The 25,475-nt window shown below is 38.2% G+C and overlaps 1 protein-coding gene across 1 annotated transcript in view; it reads left to right on the top strand.

The window, feature by feature from the left end:
• Positions 1 to 25,475, top strand: part of LOC121316280 (glutamate receptor ionotropic, kainate 2-like) — a 182,444-nt gene that overhangs the window by 100,632 nt on the left and 56,337 nt on the right. The window contains exons 7-9 of the mRNA XM_041251260.1: positions 5,594 to 5,737; positions 11,098 to 11,205; positions 13,026 to 13,139. Coding sequence (XP_041107194.1) covers positions 5,594 to 5,737; positions 11,098 to 11,205; positions 13,026 to 13,139 — 366 coding nt within the window. The remainder of the gene's footprint in view (positions 1 to 5,593; positions 5,738 to 11,097; positions 11,206 to 13,025; positions 13,140 to 25,475) is intronic.

Raw genomic sequence — 25,475 nt, 5'->3', positions numbered from 1 at the left:
ACACAGAGTGAACTTCTATGCTGATGATACCCAAATATATTTGTCCCTAAAGCCAAGAATTTCTTCTGCTTGGGTGTTATTAGCTACTTGCTTTACAGACATCAAGTATTCAATGTCACAGAATTTTCTAATGTTGAATTCACATAAAACAGAGTTTATACTAGTGGGATGACAGAACCAACTAAAAGGAAATATGAGATTACATGAGCTTGACCCTTGCAGTATCTCATCAAAACTTAAACTAGAAATTAAAAGTTTGGGGGCCATCTCTGATCCTGATCTATCATTTAAGATGCATATTAGGGAAGTTACTACAGTATCTTGTCACCATTTGAGAAATATAGCCAAACTTAGACCAATTATTTCCATATCTGATATCGAGAGACTAATTCATGCCTTTGCTTCATTTAGAATTGATTATTGTAATACACTTTTTTCTGGTGTCCCAAAACGTTTGGTATCCTGCTTGCAGCTTGTTGAGAATAAAGCCTATTCTGACTAAAACCTGGAAAAGTGAACATATTTCCTCAGTTTTTGTCTCTTTACACTGGATTCCTGTGCAGTATAGAATTGATTTTAAGATTTTGCTGTTAACTTATAAGGCCTTGAATGGATTAGCACCTAATTATTTGCAGGAGTTACTGACCCCATATCTTCCAAACTGTACTCTGAGATCACAAGATGTGGGGCTGCTGGTTTTTCTTAGGGTCAACAAAAGCAACACAGGAGGTAGGACTTTTTCTTGTAGAGCTCATAAATTATGGAATCCTCTATCTTCATTTGTCAGGAAAGCTGGGACCATTATAGTTTTCAAGTCAAGACTAAAAACACACTTTTATAAAATGACTTTCTTATCTTAGTGGTTTTTAATGTATACTGCTATATACTGTACAGTGCTTTGCAATATTTTTGTATAAAAAGCCCTATAAAAATGTAATAAATATATAAATAAATAACCAATATCTGAGAGATCTCAAACGATTCACACAAAATAAAGAAAGAGCAAGTCGCTATCAAGTCACAAATATTGTATAAAAACTAGAAGGGGCTAGACTTAGTATGAATTAAATACTCTAGAGGGGGGATGATAAAGTATTGCCATATTAACTACATACAATAATTTAGCCCACCAAATGACATTAATATAATAAGTATGTACACTAGTGCTGCCAAAATTGGACAGTCTTTGACAATTATATTAGTAGAAACAGTCAGATGTAATAACTGATATTTGATGTAGTACTAAATCTGTAAAAGCAAGTTATCAAACAAAACACATTGAACACCAAGTCGTTGACGAGTTAACAGTTTGAACTGGGAGATCTCCATTAAGTGTTTAAATCCCTTTATTTGCTATGGTTAGAAGGTCCACTTGATAAAAATAGAACATTGATTTGTGCCAGCAAGGAACCAGTGATTCTCTTTATCTGGGCTTTACTTGAGAACACCAAAAAACAGCTTTCTGCTCATGCTCAACAGACAACCCATTCTTATACCTGACTGCATCTTCACTGAAATACTTCACATTATTTACAGTGTTGTATACATGGGGTTTAAAATCATCAATAGCAGTTACCCGGTATTTGCATTCTGCAAAAAAATGTCTTAAATGTATGGCAGATTTTGTAGAATATTTTAATACTCAGTTATCAAAGTACTTAGTACTGCCAATGTAATTGGCGGAGCAACTAATCTCTGGAGTCGGCGCAGCAACGTCTGATCCTCCAGGGGGAACAAAGCGAAAGGCAGGGGGAACGCCAGTGACGTCTGGGGTTTCAGGGAGAGTGCAGTAGGAGACCAGGCAAACAACTCTGCCTGGTGGATCTCGGTCCAGCAACAGGAGGCCTGGACACCACGGCAGGGTTGCACAGTGGTGGTGTTCTGGGCTGAGGTGGAGGTGGGCGACCACAACGCTTGCCTCAGTCACCTGTTGCTCTCCTGAAATGCAGCTTTTAGCAGGTCTTCTATTTCTATTTTTTTATTTTCAGTTTTGTTCTGGGTCCGTAGGGTGCCACCAGATGTGAAAGATCTTACCTGTTCAAGGGTAATTTGTGCCCTTTTAAAGCAGACCCAAACATTGAACAGTAGTTATATAAACCACTTTCATGACATTTTTATTATTTACAGAAATAAAAGAAATCAAAACAAAACCTAACTCCCACATGGAGTACTAAACCATACTTTTTCACTTCAAGTTCCCTTTCAATTAGAAGATGACCAACAACATACTTATGGGATATGCCTGTCTATTGGTAGGTATTCACTGAACTCTTTATATCAGAGCTGCCGATAAGCCCCTTCTTTGGGTGACGTCCTCGGTCCCGCCTACTGAGGGATCAAAACAGTCAACCAACGGAAGCTATTCCTATTTTTGTCTCTCAAGACGGTAAGGTAAGACCTAACTTTTCTGGGTCGACTGCAGTTCCCCTGCATTCGTGCTGAAAGCTGGCTTGCCGCTTTCATGGAATCAGCAACTCCAAAAAAATAAAGTCTCTTTTTTGTCCCTTGCGTTGCAGGCTTGCTTTTTTACTGTCTGTCGTTTGTGTGCAACTGCCCGTGCAGTATAGATTTAAAGGAGTGAGTGTCTTTTCAGCCTACACTTTTGTGGAGAACGTAGTTCCTCCACCAGGGCTAGGCTCTGCTGCAACCCTGCCATTGAACAATTCTGCTGGCTGCTTACGTACAGTTGGGCAAAAATTTTAAAAATAAATAATATTGTTACGTGTCCACTTGTGTGTACAGTGCTCCAGATCTCTGCCCTTCAAGGGCAAGTCCTTGGCTGGAGCCTGGCAAGTCTGGTGGTAGCTCGCAGACAGCTATGGATGTCACAGGAGAGGGCCCAGATGCAAACAAGACGGTGCTACTAGGTGCGAAGATATCCCCAGGGCATACCTTTGAGCCAGCTGTGGAGGAGATCTTGCAGCACTCCCACTGTGAAAGCGAGGCGTCTCGCCAAGTAATTGTTCTACTCCCTCCCCGTTCTCCGGTGTGGGGTAAGTCAAGCCATTGGCAACGTCCCCCCGCACACACCATCATCAGGACGGTTCTGGCCCCCACGGCTCCATGGGGTGATCTGAGGTGCCGCCTACAGGTCACCGTGGTAGCAGGCAACCGGGCCCCCCCGCAAGGCAGGGGGAACGCAGGGTGTGGGGTGCCCATGCAACAGCATTGTAGGCATTTCCAGGGCCGTCGCCATAGGCAGCCTCCTAAGGGTGCCACGCAAAGCCTAAGCAGCCCCAGCAGGGCCCCTGAGGGCTTGCGGCCTCAGACCCCCTTTTCCAACACCAGCTGCAATACTGGCGTGCTTGCAACTCAGACACCTGGGTGCTCGCCACCGTGCACAACGGTTACACACTACAGTTTCGCAGGGGGCCTCCTTCCTTTTCGAGTGTCAGAATTACATCCGTGATTGACCGTCTTCAGGTCTCGGTACTTCAACAGGAAGTGGTTGTCTTGTTGTGCAAGTGAGCCATTCGTCTTGTAGACCCCATCTCCTACTGACAGGGGTTCTACTCGAGATACTTTCTGGTACCCAAGAAGAGAGACGGTTTTCGCCCCATCCTAGACCTGAGACTCCTCAGTTTTTGAAGGAGAGGAGGTTGCAAACGCATACTCACCGTCACATTCTCCAGTCTGTCCGGCCAGGCGACTGGTTTAGCACCGTGGACTTACGAGACACGTACTTTCATGTTCTCATTCGTCCCGAGCACAGGAGGTACCTCTGCTTTGCTTTTCATGCCTCACCATCAACGATGCAAAGAGTCAGCTTACACCGGTGCAGTGCATGACGTATTTGGGGCTCCGGCTGGACTCCAGTACGATGCGCGCATACCTGTCGGATGACAGGGTAGCAGCCGTTCAAGATTGCCTCACCCGGTTTCGACAGGGATCGAAGGTCATCTTGGTGTTGTGATGTGTTAAACATAATGCAATTGTGTTTGTAAGTAGATATGATCTCTTGCTTCTTGCACTGTACTGGCAACTACCTACTAACAACCACCTTCTGCCAAAGGTATTTCTTAACACACTGCTCAGTCTCCAATATCATTCCAGCCTTTGGCTGCCATTTTCAATTCTGTCACTTGAATGACAGGCCAGAGTTTTGCAGGTGATTAACAGCAGTGTTCCTGGGCAGTGAAATGACTGACAGGCCCGTAACGTTGTATAAACATGGCTCACAGCACATTTACTGATGCAAACAGGCTAAAAGTACCTGCATGTTCCACAGTGAACTTACCTTTCCCCCCCTCAAATCCCCAAACTGAAAAGTAATGGCTCTTTTGTTTTCTTGCTCCTTCCATTTAAGGTTCAATTGCTTGCTATTTTTCCTCTGCTATTATTGGCTGTATTTTTTTTTTTGTACATAGACTATCAATTTTGAACCCTTGCTTTCAATGTAATTGATGATATGCTATCTTTCTGATACTGTCCATTTCTGGATGGTAGGAAAGAAAAGGCATCCAAAGCTGTTAGTCCTCAGATTAATGGTGGCTCTTTGAGTTTGGGAGGAGTAATTAATGACTTTCATTGCTGGATTATCTCTCTCAGTGAAGAGCCTCTGCAGGAAAGGTTTTTGGCAGGGACCCACTGAAAAGAGTGTGACTTGAAGCAGTATTGAAATCTAAAATCATATGAACCCTTTTTTTCTCACAGGGGAGATTTTACTAACATTATCAATGCCCACTTTTATCTCCTCTTCAAAGGAGCCAGCAAAGTGGCATTGCCTTTATGCAACATCTGTTATTTCTTAGGGGGTACTGGTTTATCTTTCTTTTTTGAATCTGTAAACATTACAAGAGGTGTCCAAGAAGTTTGACCACTGTGATAAATGAAGGGCATGTAATTGCTTTCTAACAACAGGACTACATTTTTAAAGACTAAAACCATATCTTACATTCACTTTGAGTGCTGTACACTATGGTACTTCTAAAGGGCACAGTTAAAGCTAATTCAGTATTCCTCATTACCAATAACAATAAAAAATTAATTGCTGTAAGTGCTACATTTTCATACCTGGGTTAAAAAGCTTTTAATATTTACTTCATAACAAAATACAAAGCACCCTATTTTTTTTTCATTGTCTTTAGCAAGGTAAAATATTACATTCTAGAATCACACTTTCTATAATTTTTATCCTTTTCTTTACATGTTAAAGTACATTATTCATATTGCATGCCCCTTAACCCGGTTTATATAACCCTACTTGATAAAGAAAAATCAAAGTGATTATCTTAGTGTTGCATTTATGTTATACATTTTCAAATTCCCTTGACTGCTGTAATAGACCAGGATATTTTAAACTTGGGAGCAGCCTGCCTAATCACTGTCATCTGAATAGCACTGATTTTTTGGCCCTCGTAGTGTGCTTTTAATATTACAAACAAGCCATCATTCAGTTGTTTTCATTGTTTTCCAATCATCCTAGAGTCACACTAATTAGATTTTAGAAGTGCGCAAGTTGTTTGCCAGGGTTTCTTTTTGACAGTGTGTGGTGTGGTTCTTTAACGCTGTGCACAGGATTGTTGTATGCACGCTGACTCTCATGAGGTTGTGTGAACTGGGATGCACTCGGGTAATTTCTTTTTAATTTCAGACTGATGCAGCTTTAATGTACGACGCAGTTCATGTGGTGGCGGTGGCCGTCCAGCAGTCTCAGCAGATAACTGTCAGCTCGTTACAGTGCAACCGGCACAAGCCCTGGCGCTTTGGGAACCGGTTCATGGGTCTCATTAAAGAGGTACGCTGCCAGCGAGAATAATAATAAAAATACAGTTTCTTTTATTTTTTCATCAGTTGTATTTACCTGGAAAATAATCATGCCAACAAGGCATTGCTGGAGTAACAATTAAAAAAGCATGGCGTGGGATTCACTATAGTTGCTATAGGTCTATGCTTGTTCATTATTTAGCAGAAATCACTGCAGTGTATTTCCCCCAGCTCTCCAACAGCACAACTGTGCGTTGAAGATCTGACATCTCTCAGTATTCACATCCACTGCTGAAGTCCCCTGCTGAGACCTGAACTCAGGGCACTTCAGTGCGGAGCTCAGTGCTTCAGAGCATTGTGCTACCATACCCACAGAGGTAATAATCTTAAATCTTGAGTCGTCATACTTTTAATGGTCTGATTTCTAGCACTTGTTGACATGTGGGTCTCTGTACCACAACTGTTTTGAGACGGTAAGCTGGCTACAGCACTCTACTCGAAGCCTGACTAGTTCATTATTGAACTCTCAAAACCAAAACCATTTATATGATCTAGCTGATGCTATTTACTGTATATCTATGGAAGGCCACTGGAACCAAAGAGAAGCTCCTGCCCTCAGGTGAAAGCATCTGTAACAGGATCAGAGGAACTGGAGAGCAAGAAGACACAGAAGACCAGGGGTTTGAGGCTGAAATGGCAGTTTGGCACAATTTTATTGAACACTGACTGGAGACTACTAGCTGTGTTTCAGCTCAAATGGAAGATTTTCTTTTTTCTCTTTTAGACACTTTTTGGGTTTACAACAACAAAGGATTGTGTTTTTTCGCTATAACCAATGAAAAGAACAGAAAACAATAACGGTGAAAAACACCATCAAAAAAAGATGAATGTGGCTTGGTTTAAACATGGTAACCACTCACACAATAAGTATAGCTATTTCCCTCACTATACTTGTTTTAGCTTCACTAAGCTTCCTACTACAACCTTCACAACATGTTCAGTTTAATTTTTTTTTAAGTCACCCACTCTTTTCAGCAAAATGTTCTCCAAATCTGTTTGCACAAACTTTTTCTATCCTCCCACCTGATCACTGATTAATTGGATTCCCCACCTTCTACTGAAAGCATGGCATCCCTGGAATTCACATCCAACTTTTATCAGCACCCTGCAGTCCTTTCTAAGGTTTCTAATGGCAGACATGCTTTGTTCCTGGTCCACTTTGTTTACCGTGCAATAACCACAGCCTGCCCTACTGTTACAGCACCTTGCACTAACTTAACCAAAAGGAGATGTTCCTTGCACAGTACATACATGAATATTGTTGTGTTAATGAGATAAGAGGATGAACTCTAGGGATCTTGCAACATTAAATATTTCTGGTTTTGGGAGACATACTGCAGTACCCATTGTTAGATTAAACTATTGTACATACTAATTGGGCACTCAACTCAACACTCAGAATTCCAAATTGCAGCAATGCTTGCCCCCTCTCCCACACCTGCTAGCAATGACTATAGTAAATTAGAAGTAATGATTCCAGCAGACCATGCTTTTTAAATTACTGTAACTCAATTGTTTTCAGTCGTTAACAACAACAAAAAACTGTACTTTTCTACTCCTTTATCCATGTCAGATGAATTCCATATACTTTTTTTTTTTAAAATATCATTTGTAATTGCCATTTCTAACTGGCTGTACTGTCTATGAGCCTGATTTTGAGGAAGGAAAAAACCTCCAACGTATAGCAAACAGGCGCAAACTGCCTTTGCCCTATAATGTGACACGCTTTGCCTCGTTCTTTTCCATCTGCGTTAGTGCCTTGGTCGGCATAATTTCGGGGCGTGGCCTCATTTACATGTTTGGGCAAAAAACACAGGCACAGACGATTCCATTGCGAAAGGGGGACAACAATAGCAAACAGTGAAGAAGGATGAAGCAAGATTACTTTCAAATGATGTCGAACGTGGCTCCATAAATAACTTTAGGGCAGCTCTGAAAGCTATATAGTATTTGAATATGCACATGATCATTTGCTCTGTCGAGTCTTACAGAATAAGACCTCACTAACCTAATAAATATTTTTGTTATTTACGGTGCTACTCTCCAATTTAAACACTATGTGAGTGAAATGTATTTTGGTTGAGTAAAATGCAACACTGCTTTAAAGTCATGAGTACAATAAATGCCTGTACATTAATGCTAACTTATGGGGTATGCCTTAACTACAACCTTACATCTTAACTGTAATGTTTGAACTACTATACAAAAACCTGGTCTTACATACAAAAATGACAATTATTGTTATTTGCTTTATTGACCACAAAAAACATGGCTGTGAAGCAAATACACACAGAAACAGATAATGTTCTTTTAATTGTAGCGCTACAGATGGAATACTTAACAAAAGGCCTGCAGGCACATACTATATAATATTTTTAAAGCAGTTTACAGTGCACTGCACTACTGCAAATACTTCACAATAATATTGATTTCCCCACTGATTGCCTTACTATAGCAAGATAAAGCATCCCGACTCTCTCCAAACACAGAATATTGTATTACAATACATATTTAACTTCCAACATTTGACAGACAGGTACATTGGTAGGTTAGTTTGAGGGGGGGGGGGGGGGGGGAGGTGGGGGGGGGGGTGGGGGGGGGTGGGGGGGGCGGGGGGGGGGGGGGGGGGGTTTTTAACTTATTAATCCAGTTTTTTTAGGTCACAAACACGATTGCATGTTTATATATATATATATATATATATATATATATATATATATATATATATATATATATATATAGATAGATAGATAGATAGATAGATAGATAGATAGATAGATCTATCTCAATCAATCAATCAATCAATCTTTATTTTATCTAGTGCCTTTCATTGTGGAACACCATCACAAAGCTCTTAAAATACATGAAAATCCATAATACTTCAAATAGAAATGCATAATACATGATACACAGTGGAATATATATATATATATATTATTCGCGCATCACACAGGGAGAGGCAATCCACATACACGCAGAGGGCGGGCGCGAACCCGGGACCTCTCGCATTAAAGCATAGCACAGATCCCGTTGTACAAAAGAGTTGGCTCCTTTGCAAGGAGCGTATATCAGGCTTATGTCTTTGTATGTGATTACATCACCTACCAGCCCTGCTGCTGCCTTCCCTCATGCACGCTACACTCTCAATATATATTGTAACGACCTGGCCCGGAGATTGCAGTATGGGCACTAGCGTTCCAGAGGGACATTTTTATTGATGTTGCATCACTGTTATTGTTTGCTGTTATTGTAAGGTGCATGGACTACACCATCTAGGGGGTGGGGGGGGGGGTGTTATTTAGCTATGGGGAGGTTCTGGTAGAGTTTACGGATGGGAGAACTGTGGTGAAGGTTGTGTGTGGATGTGGGTGTCTGTAGGTGCATGGGTGTGGGAATGTGTGGGAGATTGAGTTGCCTAGACTGCGGGGGTATAGACGGGTGTGTCCTGGACGTGGCGAGGACCGGCAGAGCAGATTGGTTGGTGGGAGGGAGCTGGGATGGAAGGGCGGGGGCACAGTGGTCTGATTGGAGGAGGAATGAGTGTTTTGGGGGAAGGAGGGTGAGGGTGAAAAGAGATTGATAGACAAAGATTGATTGGGAGAGATAACAACATTGCACAGCTATCTGGTAACTGTGTGTTGCTGCAAGTGGGAATACAGGAGGGAAGATACAAAAGACACCGAGAGAGCTGCAGGATAGGATTGAGGTTTTTATTTTAGTGGGTTTTCTTGTTTTGATGGTGCGGTCCTGGCCCAAACAAAAACCATTAGTGTGTCACAGAGGGCATTAAAAAGGACTGTGGCAAAGTGGCTAGTGGAGGGGAACAGGTATAGCGGTGATGCGATGCAGGAGTGACAGGCAGACAACAGTTTCCAGTGAAAAGGTGCTTTTATTTATAATCCAGGTCTGGTGACCGTTAAATAATAAATCCCCGGCTATACACAACAATGTGTAAAGCACGGGGATAGCAATAACACAGACACAGTCCCGAACAAAACGAACACACGGTCACCAGTCCTGGGTGAGTGCAGACGTGCTTGTGGTGGGTGAAGACACTGTATTTTGTGACGGTTCCGTGCAGTGGTGATCCGGATTGTGCTGACCCTGGTCGACAGCTCCGGATAGGTGAGTTAACTGTCTGGTGGTGCAAAACGCAGACAATTACAAAACAAACACAACACGCAATTCCTCTTTACAACGAGAGCTCCTCTCTCGATCCTTCTCTCTCCAAGCGTTTAACCCAAACGAAGGAGAAGACCAGCGTTACCCTGGCCCCTCTATGTAATCCCACATGATATCGAGATAAACGGTTGCAGCTGCCTTATTACTTGCAGCTGCCTCTCGTTTACCTCTCAAATCAATACGGTCTTACAACAGAGTCGCGCTTCCCTCCAGGCTGACCCACTTCCCTGACCCGGAAACGAACTGTCAGGCCAGCCCTTCCAGATACTTCTCCTCCCGTTCTTTAGCGCCCTCACAGGTTGGGAGGAAGATTCATCACCAGAACTCATCTTTCCGTCACAAGGACATATTAAAAAGGACATACTTAAATATTATAAAGCCCCAAAAATTACATTTTCTTCAACATTGATCTTTGTATATTTCAATATGAGTTCCTTATAAAATTTAGTTCTGGACTGTAAATTATTATTATTATTATTTTTTTTTGTATGTTTAGAAGGTTAATTAAAATACATTCATTGTTCACTCAGTGTATTTGTTTGTATTGTCTACTACAGTTGGTAATCCCTTGCAGCTTGGGCTGCAAACACCATTGTACATCTGTTAAGCCTACTTCAAGTATGAATAACAAATTAGTGAGTACAGACTTATTTTGTACCAGTTTAAGCATATTTTAAAATCACACTAGAAGCAAATCAACACATATGTACAGTAGGTTTTATTAATTTACAAAGAATGCAGAAGGCATGGGTATAGAGAAGTTAAAACCTGAAACAGAAATTAATACACAACAAAACAATGGAGTAGTTGTTAAAAATCTAGCTCTTGGTGTAGTGTATGTGACATCGGGTTAATAAGGAATGTACGACTTATTGCACAATCTAAAAAAAAAATCTGAGTGGCTTAAAAAGAAAAGTTAATGGGAAAAAATAGGTTATAGAAAGCTTGTTTAATTAACTGAACCCTCATAACATCACCAATGCCAAGGCAAGCTGATTAGAAAGAAAAAAAAAGGTTCAGCCAATAGCTTGGAGCTAAATAATTTAATCATAATGAATAATTAATTTTTCCATTTTGCCCAAAATTAATTTGTTCAGTTTTTTTTCTCCTACTCCTTAGTTATGAAAACTATTTATTCTTCCACCTTAGGCCCACTGGGAAGGCTTAACAGGCCGGATAACTTTCAACAAAACCAATGGCTTGAGGACTGATTTTGATTTAGATGTGATCAGCCTGAAGGAGGAAGGCCTTGAGAAGGTACTTGAAAACACCTGTGGTGTTTGCTTGAAGAGTCATGTTTACTTAAAAGCAAATGTGATGTGATGAAAATCTTCTTGACCAAGATAGAACTATTCATGCTATGTGGCAGAATATAATCCCATGGAGTATATGTGCATATTGGCACTGTATGAATAATTCACAGTTTAATAAGTAACCCCACAAGAACCCTTTTGGTTCAAGACGACTGACATAAAGAGTTGCAATGAAATAATGAAGTATGTTTTAAGCATTCCTAAAGGCAACCCAAGTATTTAGTTTTGTGCTGGGTTTATTATTTTAAATTATCTAAGCGTGTAGCCAGTGTTAATGAGATTCATAAATTAATCTGCATTGTAATTAGAAGCTACCTTATTCTTCATCAAATATCGTTTTTTTGTTGGCTACAAGTCTACTGAGCATACCAACTCTTACTCTACAATAAGTTATTGTAACGCAAGGAAAGGTCAAGGGTACAACTCCCTGATCAATTATAGAAAACCAGCATACAACCTAGCCTTGTAATTTTAAAATGTAAATTAGCAAAGAGAGCAAGACAGTATGGTTAACGGATAGCAAAAGAATGTCACATTTATGTCGGATGTATAAAACATCCTTTTAAAAATGAGAGAATATCTTCATCACAAAATATGTTGAATCCATGAAATGTATTTAAAAAAAATGCTTGCAATTCAGTATGGGACTAATATTACATTATTTTTGTGTCAGTCAGTCGTATTTTTTATTTAAATGTTTGGCATGCCTAATTATCATTTAGACATATCGCAAATTAATTTATAGATCTCTCTAAATATTTTAAGATATCTCTAAATCATTTTAAGATATCTAAAATACATTTAGAGATATCCAAAAATGATTTCCAAATATCTTTAAACGGAGCTTTACATTAGATATCTAAAATGCATTTTCAGATTTCTATGAATCTATATAGATCTATAAATAAATTTCTGTTCATTTTTAGAGATGTTGCTAAATAATTTTAAGAAATAACTTTTTTGAGATCTCTCACAGGAAGTTATTGAGAGGTATCAGTACCAGTTTGGCTCACCATGATAGCAAAGCAGTATATCTGTAAATCAATTTGAGATAACTCTGTTTAATTTTTGGATCTCTCAAAATGAAGTTAAAATATCTACAGATATCTCTAAATATTTAAATAGATCTTAAAATGCAATGTGAGATATCTCTAAATGATAATTTGGCTTACCATATAGATTAGGTTACTTTAATAATCTATGCAGTCTGCAGGATTTATCTGCAAACATCATTAATATGGTAATTGTATTCAGATTTTAAACCCTTATTTTCCATGTTAATTTTGTTCATTTAGACCTGGTTTCTGAATAGAGACCCATCACAGATTTTACAGTTTCATTTATTTATCTGAGAGTATAATACCTGCTACATTTTCTTAATATTTACTGTAATTTCTTATATGTTTAAGTATCCTATTGTGCCATTCTCAATTTGTTATTTTGTCTTGGATCATTATTTGCAATGAGGTAGGCAAACATATTAGCATTGTGATGTCCACTGAAGCCCATAGCTGTGCACTGGAGCCTGTGCAAAACTGATACTCTTCCCTGCAATCATTCTTCAGGAGTCTTTTTGGAAGCATGATGATATAACAATCTAAGCAGGGACAATAACCACAACTCATACATAGCACAATAGGATATTAAACAGGCAAGATTCACAATATTACGGAAATGTGCATGATATAAATGAGCCCTTTAAGAAAACTGAAATAATTGTGACTAAATTGATTTCCTGTAAGTCACGCTATTTTTGTTTTGCAGATTGGAACCTGGGATCTGCCAAGTGGCTTGAACATGACAGAAAACCAAAAGGGAAAGACAACCAACGTCACTGACTCCCTATCCAACCGATCCTTGGTTGTTTCCACAATCTTGGTAAAAATTGTATTTACATGAATTTATGTCTTTGAATGTTTCTTGTAGCTTATGCAGTATGCATTGAACTAAAGTTGTGTGCATCAAACACCTCCAAACAATGATATGGTAGCCAGTTATTAATCAGAGGAGGAACATGTTACTCTAAGTGCAATCAAAGTCCATTAGATGGATTCAGTTACTATAACTATGATTGGAATTAATTACAGTAGCTGAATACCGGCAAGTTTTTAAATAGACAGACACCTTTGTATTTCAGCTTTTTCATCTTTTTGTTGCTTTACCTTGTTGGACTCCATTAGCTTATCAGAGGTGTTTACCTTGACTGAATCCTCAGTCAGCCCTTAAGTGCTTCAATTGAAAGGCTGTTAATGAGCGGGTCACTGGGATATGCTGCTTTTCCTACTACACTTGTGAGTGCTAAAAGTTACCTGATATCATTATGTACAATACCTCCCAATAATTCCCCATTACTGTGAGCAACACTTTCTACTCTATTAAGCACAATAACTGAGTGTTCTTCTAACGATGCTGGCGGCTGCATTAGATATATAGAAATGATATATAGATGGTCTCTGAAGTCATCATCACAGCAGGTATAGCACTGACAGCTGCAATTTTCCCCAGCCTGCCGTATCAGTGCGTCTGGACTTTTAATTTGCTGGTGCAATCCCATTGTGTGTGCAGTCTCCATTGCCTTTTTAATCCTGGCAAGCCTGAGTCAGCCCTGTGGTGGCTTTAATGATGTCAGTACCTGTGCTAGGAACACAGCAGAAACCTTACAAATCCTAATTTAAGAGATCTGCAATCAGTCATAACCGAAATGGCTGTTCAAAAAAGAGTAAGGCTTTCTTTGGAGCCTTTGATTTCGGCAGTTTAAAAAAAAGAGAGATTAAACACAAAAAGTGATTTCTATCATTTCTAATTGTTCTTTTGAAAGTTATAAATTAAAGTACAGATTCAGCTTTATAATGAAATAACAAATTATTACATAACATGTATAACATGAAAAATAACATGCGAGAATTAATTTTATACTTTGACAAAAGTATTTGGGCAGTCAACATATTTTGTATGAAACTCATTCATTGCTAATTATTGACAGTTATCATGATTGAAAACCAACACCTGATAATAATTATAGAATAAATAAATACATATCTGGCAAGTGCTAAAAAAATACATTGGAAATTTGTGATTAAAAAAAGCAACAAATATTGTTAAAACTAAAGAGCTCAGCAAGGATCTAAAAATGGCAGTGATTCAACTAAATGCAAAAGGAGAAACTACCTGAAAAGTTCTGTTTACCAAAAAGTACTGTGTGGGCTATTATTGTCAAACACAGGAGAATAGGAACTACTGCAAGTATCCAGGTGTGGAAGAACAAGAAAAATTTCTGCAAAATCTGGAAGAAGAATCATTCCAGCAGCCCAGAAAAAGAATCAGATTACTGCAAAAGATTTGACACAAGAATTGAGAAAAGATGGTCAAGAAATTCACAAGTGAACAATTCAACGATACCTTAACAAGATGACTGTCCATGGGTGAAAACCAAGTTGCAAACCTTTGTTAAAAACAATACACAAAAGAAAGCGACTGGAGAGTTCCATTGAATACTTGAAGCCTGATGATTTCTTCAACCACATTTTATGGTCAGACAAATCCATGATGTAACTTTTTTTCACCAACAAAGCAACAATATTTTTGGAGGAAGAGAGGAAAAGAATTTAAAGAAAAGTTCACCATGCCCAGTGTTAAACATGGTGGAGGTTGTGTGATGGTATGGGCTTTTCTTCCTCAGGCACTGGTAAGCTTTGTATTGTAGAAAGATCAATGAATGATGCAAAATATAAATAACTTTTGCATTCATTTGTCATCCAGTGCTAGAAACCTTATTGTACGGAAGTTTGTATTCAAGCATGATAATTACCCTAAAAATTATTCAAAATCTACAAAGGAATTTATGAAAAAAGGAAGATTACATTTATGGATTGGCCATCTCAGTTCCCAGACTTGAATCCCATCGAAATGTTGTGGATTGACTTAAAGGATGTTGCAAAAAGGAAACCAAAGTCGATTGCAGAATGCAAATCTGTATGTGTTGAAGAATGGGCAAGAACATCTCTTGAAAGAAGCCAGGAACTGGTTTGAAAATGCAAAAAAGACAGCAAGCTGAAAAGGAAACAAAGGGTGGGCATACAAAATACTAATGTAAGGGTGCAAATACTTTTGTTATAGTATAAAATTAGTTTAGCATGTTATTTTTCATTTTATGCATGTTATGTAATAATTTGTTGTTTTATTATAAAGCTTGACCTCTAATTTATATCTTTCAATAGAACAATTGGAAATGATAGAAATCACTTTCTTTGTGGTTTTTATAATTTTAGCTGTCCTAATACTTGTGTCTGCGACCTCTATATCCCGAAAAACAGGGTTCAGTGTTATTGGTTGACTATTAAACCAGTGCTAATTGTAACCATCAGGGTTCTTCTTAGAGCTAGTTGGTTTCATATTAAATCAATTATTGATACCACTCGTTCAGAGTTTAAGAATGGTACTTTGTAGAACTGAACTGAAACATTTCCAAATTCCAGCCCAAACAAAACATGTGTAGAATATCCACAAATTAAATAGTCTATTCTCTCTAAATCTATCCCAGAGATATACCATATTTATTCAAATTTAAGGTGCCCTGAATTCAAGTCACACCCCCAAATTCGAAGACCAAAGGAAAAAAAAAAGACCCTTAATGCAAGTCGCACATTAATGAAAACAACTCAATAATTAATGGTTAAATTACCTTTTCTTTTCTACCTGCCAGCAGGGAACACTGTATTTCCGTACATTGAAGCATCAGAGTACGTCACCTACTGTATTACAAATAGTAAATGAAAATATGCCCATTACGGTACTCTTCAGTACTGAACAGCAGTCCTTGTAGTTTATGGTAAAATGGTTTATTTAACTTTATTTCAGTCAGTTTTATTGCCCTCCTTTGTTTAATATGGCCAACGTGACTTTTGATTGCGGCTCCATCTTCTGACACATCTCAGATGCCCCAAATTCACATTCTGTTCCCCCTTTCTTCAGCAAACAAAATTCTTTTAAAAACTGCATCACAAAATTGGTGCGAATTTGGCCGTGCAGCCATTTTCATATACCAGAACTGTATCGAGAGTAATTACTATAGCGGGCATTACAGTGTACAGTAGCTCTTGTTCAAGTGCGTCAGAATAATTGACATGCGCATTGCCATGTAAATTGGTCCCCTAACTGACAAACCCTGAATCCAAGTCGATCCCCCAGATTTGGTCAAAAAAGTGTTGCTTAAATTTGAGTAAATACGGTAGTAATAATTTCCTGATATCAATTTTAAAATGAACTATTGGGAACTTACTGTTTTATTCATTTAGCTCAAAGCCCACTTCTTTGACCTTGTTGAAATAACCAGTACACATGTACACTCTCACGGTAGGTCGGTTGAGGATCAAAGGTGTCATACATGGAGAAAACGAAAGGGATCAAAGCTAAATATTTTAAATAAATAAATTATGCATTCAGGTTTGCCATAAATGTTTTATGTGTTGGTATCCTTGATGAAATACATTTTGATGGGTTATGTACAGAAAGAAAATAAGCTGTTGAAGTTTTCTCTCCAGCTCAGGTTTAATGTACAAATTAACTGAAACAAAAGAATCACAAGTCTGAGGTTCTCCCTTGTTTTCAGCTTGCTTGGGGCACATCTGAGATGAAATGTTCTCTAGCGTGATCACAGCTTTAGTCTTGCCTCCAAGTTCCTGTTTCTGAGAGAGAGAGAAAAAAAAAAAAAAAAAACAACAACTGCAAATTAAACTGCACTCTCAAGAACAACTTTTTTCTCAAGACAGAATTGAGGGGGGAAAACTCAGCCGCTGCCCTTATCTAAACTTGGACCTCTTTTCAATATCGTCCCACGAATTATCTCCCACTGTCTGGTTATGAAGAATGAATGTGTATATAGCATCTGTATCAAGACTCTAAGGGGTAGATGTAAAAAGATGGGCCAGTCACAGCACAAACATACACAAGTTTGCAAAGTATACATTTTGTCATATGCACTAAGAAAAAATATGTTAATGAAAAGAGGCACAATATACTAATTTAAATATTTGTTGCATCTTCTTAGAGAGATCTCTAGCATTGCGAGAGTCATTTGAAATTGTTCAAATACATAGCGGGAGCTAAGTTGTGGTTTGCTGTAGCAGAGAGTGCCGTGAAGGATAACGTCTATGCATGCAAGAGTGCAATAATCAAAATAACATTGTTTTTGTAAATGTAAACGTCACCTGTACAATGCATTCTTTTAACCTTAGCTTGGTGTACAATGCGAATAAAAGATTATTTTAAATTGAAACCAAATTATTTTAGCTTTTTTAATTTTATTATTATTATTATTATTATTATTATTATTATTATTATTATTATTATTATTATTAACTTAGCCTACTTAGTAGCCTAGACAATGAACACAAAATAATCATGGTCATGATCATTTCTGGAAACTAGAACTGTTATAGAAATTTTTTTTCAAGGCTTGTAAGTGCTCATCTAGAATATTGTGTTCAGTTCTGGTCACCTCGCAACAAAAAGGATATTGCTGCTCTAGAAAGAGTGCAAAGAAGAGCGACCTGAATTATTCCGGGTTTAAAAGGCATGTCATATGCTGACAGGCTAAAAGAATTTAATCTATTGAGTCTTGAACAAAGAAGACTACGCAGCGACCTGATTCAAGCATTCAAAATTCTAAAAATTAGTGGAGATTAGACAAAGGGGCATTCAGAACAGAAAACAGGAGGCATTTTTTTACACACAGAATTGTGAGGGTCTGGAACCAACTCCCCAGTAATGTTATTGAAGCTGACACCCTGAGACCTCTCATTTGTAAACTTTATGTTCTTATATACTTTTTCAACATCAGAATTCTATACTTTTTTCCAGATTTCCATTTGTTTTTCCCAGACTTGTGTTTTAGTTAGTTTCTACTAGTTTTTTTGATAGTTATCCACAGTCGGGCAGCCGCGGAGCGTTATAGCTTTTTGATCCAGAGCAGAAGGTGATCCTGGTTTTCTAAAAGCATATCTAGCAAGAGACAATGCAGGTATGCAAAAGAGAAGTAAGATACAATCTAAGAAATGTCCAATATTTGAGAACTACGTTGCATTCTTTACAAACAGAATATAAAAAGTTGTATACTGCAAGTATACTTGTGCCAAAATAGGGTAGTATAATGGTACTACTAATTTTGGCACAATTATACTTGCAGTATGTTACTTTTTTGTAAGGGATGATATTAGATTCTGATCCAAACTTTTTTACACCCTCTGTTAAATGTTGAACACTATGGGTGGTGAAAAATAACAAAAATGAAATAACAAATGTGCACACATTATATATTAAAATGTGCAAGTGTCGTCATTAAACGCACAAGTCAAATACTTAATACAGTACACCCTCGCCATAACAACCCTGTCTGGGGCCAAAGCCTTTTGTTCGCTACAGTAAAAGGACAATCCAAAACGAACAGTATAATCTGCTGGAGTAAGTTAAGGAGGTCACTTTGGATAAAGGCATTCGCTAAACTATTAATAATATAAGTACTCTTTTATTCTTTGCTTTTCTTTATTATTACAGTATTTGTCACTACTAGCACTAATAATAATAGCAATTCCAAGTACAGTACCTATTTGTGGCATGCTGCATCCAGTATTCTGGCTGTATCCTATTCATTGAAGAACACAGTACACCCCCTCACCCCCCCCACCCAAAAAAAAAAATGAAAAAAGAAAAAAAAAGTGCATCAATAGTTTCAGTTTGGTTTCAATTGCAAGATTTGTTTGGTTGTCCCGGAACGTCGGGCTAGCGATTTTGCGAGCCCTGCTACCACAATAAAATCCCTATGGTCACAGGTACATTCTTCTGGGGTTTTTGTGTGTAGGTATTTTTGTACATTTCACCACAATTCTGTTTTAAATCCTCTGTATCTTAAGCTGCTTCCTTAAGTCAAAATTGAGACCAGCAACCAAGCTGGATTTGCAGAATGCAGTTTAAATGATGTTAAAATAGCTAAGCATTGAACATACAGTATATGCACAATCCTCTCAGTGACTTAGAAAAAGAATGTACACCACAATAAAGTAGGGTTCATTTAGCATACCTTCTTTTATTTGCAAAACTTTTAAATAAAGAGTTTTTTTAAAAATGTATAGATTTTAGATATGGTAACAGTGTTACATTTGAGGTCAACTGGCATAAAGTACAGATGATTTTATATATTATACAGTAGTTAAAAGCATACCAGTATATCAATGAACTACCTAAGCTGAGCCTATGTGATGAGAAGATTAAAACAGTCCAGGGTAAGGGAAAGGTTAATTGAGCATTTGAGGAAACATGTAAATCCACCATACATTCACAAAATGTGTTCCTCATAGTTTGTCTCAGAGTGGCATATGGCTTTTTATTGAGTGTCAGCATAAACTCTCCAGCAATTACTGTATTGCAGTGTGGGATAATAATATAAGAGATACAGCTTTTTGAGAAGTTGGAAAAATAACATTATACTTCCCAGAAGAAAATGTGGATGAAGCATTAGTAGAGCCATAGCAATGGTGAGACACTGGATTTGTAACAATGATCTTGATAAGGTATAATACTGTTACTCATGGTATACCTATGGAAACACAAGGGTCAAGCAATACACTCACCATTAAGGCAAGTTTAAAGAAAGAGTTATGCAAGTATGACACAAGGATAATGAAGGATTGCAGGCATGCCTTGTACAAACAATACAAGGGTTATGCTTGAATGGTTCAAGAATTACAAAAGGAATTTGCAAGATTTGAACTAGAAAAAAAAATTGCACTGACTTTGTGAAAGGCATGCATGAAATCCTTCCTTATCCATATATGACCCTTGCATACGTGTTGCTTTAAACTTATATTTGATAGTTTTGGTTGTCTTGTTTTTCTGTCCTAGCATGATTCTTGTGTACAAACAAATTGTGGGCTACCACACCAATGTATCAGTCTTTTGATTAATCCCTTAAAAAAATATTGTTACACATCCCCACATGTTACTAGAACTGTTTAAATAAAATACCTATCATTTTTCTTTTCATTGTTAACACCCGAACAAGGTTTTACACTTATAACTTTAAAGTCTGTTTCAAAGCTCTTTTCAAAATGTCTGCTCTAGTGCACTGATTATTGCCCACATTTTTAAACAAGTGTGGGTTGAGATACACCCTGCCCCTGCGAGCATAAGTATTATTTTGTATTTGTTGTATTATTATTATTTAAAATGTGTTGTTTGTATGTAAATTGCCGCATCTTATTGTTATTGTTTGACAGCCTGGATGGGGTTAAAGATAAAATCTAGATAAAATCCAGATAAAAAAAAAAAAACTGGCTGTTGACCGCGCATATGAGAGGTCCGTGCTGAATGTGGCAGAGGGATAAATTAGGTAATTAATAGCCAGTTAATCCCTCTGTCACGACATAAAAACCTGCACCTTTGTTCAGAAGCGAAACAAGAAGTGAGTGAAAGAAAGAGAAACTAAAAGCTGAAATACAGCAATTGCTACGCGTGCCAGTTATACACCAGCACGATGCTTGTTGGTGTGTTCCGTGTCTGTTGTGTTTGTCTGTTTTGGCCATCGTGCCATTTTATTAGTGTTTTGTTTTGTAAAATATTTTTATTTATAATTAAACTTGTGCACAAGCACTTTCATTTACTTTCACTTTCATTTCATGGTGGTCATAGTGAAGATTGATGGACACAAATGCAAAACATTACTGGGCAGTGGCTCCCAGGTCACTACAATTTTTTAAGATTGGTATAATCACAATCTATGGTACGTACCCATCCATCCTGTAGAGCAGTGGTTCTGGGGACCCCCTGTCTGCTGGTTTTCATTCCAACTGAGCTCTCAATTACTTAAGACTACAACTGATTTTCTTATTACCTAGAACCGCGGCACCGATCATTTTAACTGGTACATTTTTTAAACAGCTTCAATAGGAAAATTAAAGACAAACTATTGGATACAACTCAAAAATTCTATTCCTGAATATCATATCTAACATTTGCATAGCAGAAACACAGTATTCAAATAGAACATTAAAGATAAAAGGCTTTATTTTCAAAATTAGCGCATACAGCACAACTGCAAAAAAACAAACCAAAAAAAAATCTAATAAAATAAACATTTCCAAAGAAACTGGTGTGTAAACAGATATAAATCGGTATATGTGCATACAAAACTATAAACTGAAATCATTTTTACTACTACTAACATACAAAAGAAAATACAACACTGCTTCCGGTATGTCGGCTCCTATTGTACTCTATGTAATGTAGCCTGTGGGCTGCTGTAGCTTGCCTGCTGTGTGGATTACTGGACCGTTAATAAACACTCCATTCCAGATCAATACATGTTACCCCGCACAGACAACATCTTGGACAGTCTGATGGGATGCAAGTGGTTCTTTACATTGGACTTGCGTAGCGGGTACTACCAGATTCTGATGAGGGAGGGACCGCTTTCATCTGCCCACTAGGTTTCTATCAATTTGAGCAATTGCCACAATGTATAACTGGAGCTCCTGCTCCATTCCAAGAGCTTATGGAGAAGACCTTGGAGACATGAGCCTGCATGAGGTCTTAGTTTACCTTGATGACCTAATTATATTTGGGAAGAACATGAAACCTGCCTGCTGAAGGTTCTGGATAGGCTGAAAGCCTGTGGCTTGAAGCTTTCCCTAGAATAATGGCAGTTTTGTCAGCCGTCTGTGAAGTATGTGGGACATATTGTGTCGGCCCAAGGAGTAGCAACCGATCCATACAAGATTGAAGCCGTCGGCACCTGGGGAGGGCCTACTGATCTAAAGAGTTTGAGATCTTTCCTTTGGTTGTGTGGATATTATCGGAGGTTTATGAAAAAACTATTCATCCATAGTGAGACCTCTTACCGATCTCACAAAGGGGTATCCATCAGTACAAAGAGCTAAGAATGCTGCCACTAAAACACCAGACCAGAGGTACTACAGAATGTCCAAACCATTTGGAAGCAGAAGGTGTTTAAGGACACCATTTATTGTTTGACACATGCACCCATGTTTGCCTTTGCTGACAGCACCAGGCCATACACCCTGCATGTGGATGCCAGCTTGGAAGGATTGATGGCGTATTATATCAGGAGCCCCCAGAAGGACTCCTTTCAGTGGCTTTTGTGAGCAGGAAGCTAACTGACTAGCGGTATCCTGTAAATCAGTTGCAGTTCCTCACTCTCAAATGTGCTGTAGTTGATAAGCTTTGTGATTACTTGTATGGCGCAGTGTTCCTGGTCCACACTGACAACAATCCCCTCACTTATGTGCTCACATTTGTTCAGCTGAATGCCTCTGGGCATAGGTGGCTTTCAGCCTTGGCCCCTATGATTTCAGTCTGCAGAATTGACAAGGGCAGGCTAACATCAACACTGATGCATTGTCAAGAATACCGCACTCCTCCCAGACTAAGGGCTCCTGGACTGAGATATCTGAGGCATGAGTGAAAGTTGTTTGCAAGCAAGTGGGGTTGGTACCCTATCCTGATGAAGCAGTTGGTAGAGCCAATGACCAGAGGCTATTCCCACAGTATTTTGAATGCCCAGAAGTCAGATTTTGGGTTAAAAGATACCTGGTTTGTGATAAAGCATAACCTCCCAGCTAGTTCAGTCAAATCAAGGCTTACCAAAGTCCTATTGCTCTTGAGAGATTGGAACAAATTGTGCTTGAAAGAGGAACTCTTATACAGAGTTACCCAGAGAGCCAACTCATGTGAAACAGGTCACATGGGTATTGATCGGACGACTGAGCTCATAAAAACTTGTTTCAACTGGCATCGATTAGCTTCAAGTATGTATTTGATATATTGTTGAATACAATGCATAATGACATTTCCCTAGCTGTTGTGATTCAGTATTCAATTACCCTACACCAGCTAGGTGGAGGCATTGCATACTTTAATAGTTATTTAGCCCCTGATATTCTGAAAGACGAGGCCTGAAGTTATTTTCACCTCTTTGAACTCTTCTCCTGTGGTGTAAAGGTAAACAGTTGTTCATTCGCATTTATCATATGCTGTGCTTTGCAAGGTGGACAGGGGCATTCCACAACTATTCATCATTAGTTTCCTGCTGTATGGAATGGCACTTAACACATAGTACACCACTTCAAACTCTCAATAGTTGAAAAACAAAAAGAGAAGAACTTCAGTGACAATGTAGTGGCAGACTTCTAAAACACATGTATGTATTGCTTGTATTGTAGTATTTGCATCCCAAAATTGTGCATTATTGCCTTATCAGACTAAAGAAATTCCTCTGAACTCCATTGAGGTTATTCAGAAATGCATTGTTTACAAATCAGCTGTTATGCATGCATTTGCATGGCCCTGTCTTCTTTTAAATGCAATTATTGTTCAAAATGTATCACAAGCACAGTATTTCCTCCTGATAATTGTTTTGACCCACTTTTTATCAATAGCCTTCATTGAGTTATTTTCTTTGAATTGGATAACATGAATAATGCTAAAACTGCGTGTAAAGTATGTGCATCATAGCGTGTGCATTCTAATTGATCTCAAGTGTTATTTTGAAGTTCTCTGCCCTCTTTGCCAAACCAAAAAGGCAAAGAGGAATACCCTCGCCTCTGTTCAGCTCACAGGAGTCTCACCTTCCATAGCAGACTGAAAAAAAAAACACTCTTTGTCCTTTTAAGAAATTACAGGATTGGTCAAAAGTAACAGATATGCTAGGGAATAACAACGCACCGTAATGAGAAATGAAACTTGGCCTGTAGCAACAGTAAACATATGGTATGGTCTTTCCATTGAGTCTATGTCACAGATATTCCAAACAGACTAGCCTAGATGTTTTAGAATTGGAAACCAATGAGCATGCAAATCATTCAGCACAATGTAATTTACCATAAAAGGCTTGCTAGACAAATCCTCTGTAAATAATCCCAAGGATACATTATCAACATTTTGAAAACATGGCAGTCACTGTAAGTACCTGTAGAGGTACATATAGATATTTGTCTTGTAACTTCAGTGGATGAATATTTTATTGTATTCTTTTTTTGCTCTCCTGCTTTTGCTGCCTTCTTTCACAAAATGTGTAGTTAAATATACATACACATGGTGACAATGTTTTTACAAGCAGTGTAAACGTAATTGGTAAGATTTTTGCCATAGTCCCTTGATCTTGGTATATTTAATAGATCTACTTTTAGCATTTCAAAATGTAGAATTTATTATTGTGCTGGGATCAATAAGATAGTGCCTAAAAGGTGCAAATGCCTGTACTTCACTAGTTTATGTGCTGCAGACAATTATAAATAGAATACTGGGTGGATTTATCATTTATCACTGGCCTTTTCTTTTTCTTTAATTTCTTAGATGTTTTTGTTGTTTTACTTAATAGGCTTACTAACAGTGTTGCCTGATTTATTTTATATGGCTTGTTGCATTTAATTAACAGTATTTGTTTTTGTTAATAGGACACATGTTTCACCAGTCGAAGCAGTCAGAATTTATTTCAATACTAGAATTAAAAAAAAAAAAAAAAAAAAAACGTAATAACTCATAGCTTACTGTAGCTCAATTAGACCGATCACAAATGATTCTGTGAGAGAATATCATAGGATCATAGGATCATAGGATGGGGTCTGGGGAAGAGGTGGGTATTTTTCAAAATAATCAGTGTTTTATAGCAAATAAACAGCAGTAATAGAAGTCACCATTTAACATTAAGTCATTACTTATTTAGTAGTAGTTGGTTGAAAATGTCAGACAGACAGAACCAATCACAAGGAAGACATAGAACATGTTCACATGCAGGCCAGGATTATACAGGCACAGACAAGATGTAAACAAAACAAACAGCGGGAAATACAGAGCAGGGAGGGAACACAATTACAATGGGAATTACAGTACAACAACTGGAATTACAGTACAACACAAATGCACAAATCATTACAATGTATTGATCTGTGCATGTAAATAAATCCTGTTCACCTGCCAGGCTTATCAACTTCAACCTCCGTCTCGATCTCCTGCCTGTCACTCGGCAGCGAATGCTCGCACCCACACGGCAGACGGCTACCCTGTCACAAACATTAATACCTTGTATCTTTCTAAACAAGGGATTTAGGGGAGCTCCCTAATAAAAGCTGAATCTCAAAACAATAATTCTGAGAATACAGTAACTGTTACAGCTGTCTATAATGGTATTGTAACGACCTGTGCCCT

Source organism: Polyodon spathula, chromosome 5 (assembly GCF_017654505.1).
Source record: "Polyodon spathula isolate WHYD16114869_AA chromosome 5, ASM1765450v1, whole genome shotgun sequence".
Taxonomy (NCBI): domain Eukaryota; kingdom Metazoa; phylum Chordata; class Actinopteri; order Acipenseriformes; family Polyodontidae; genus Polyodon; species Polyodon spathula.
The sequence above is the reverse complement of the archived record's forward strand: the minus strand, read 5'-3'. Positions and strand labels throughout refer to the sequence as shown.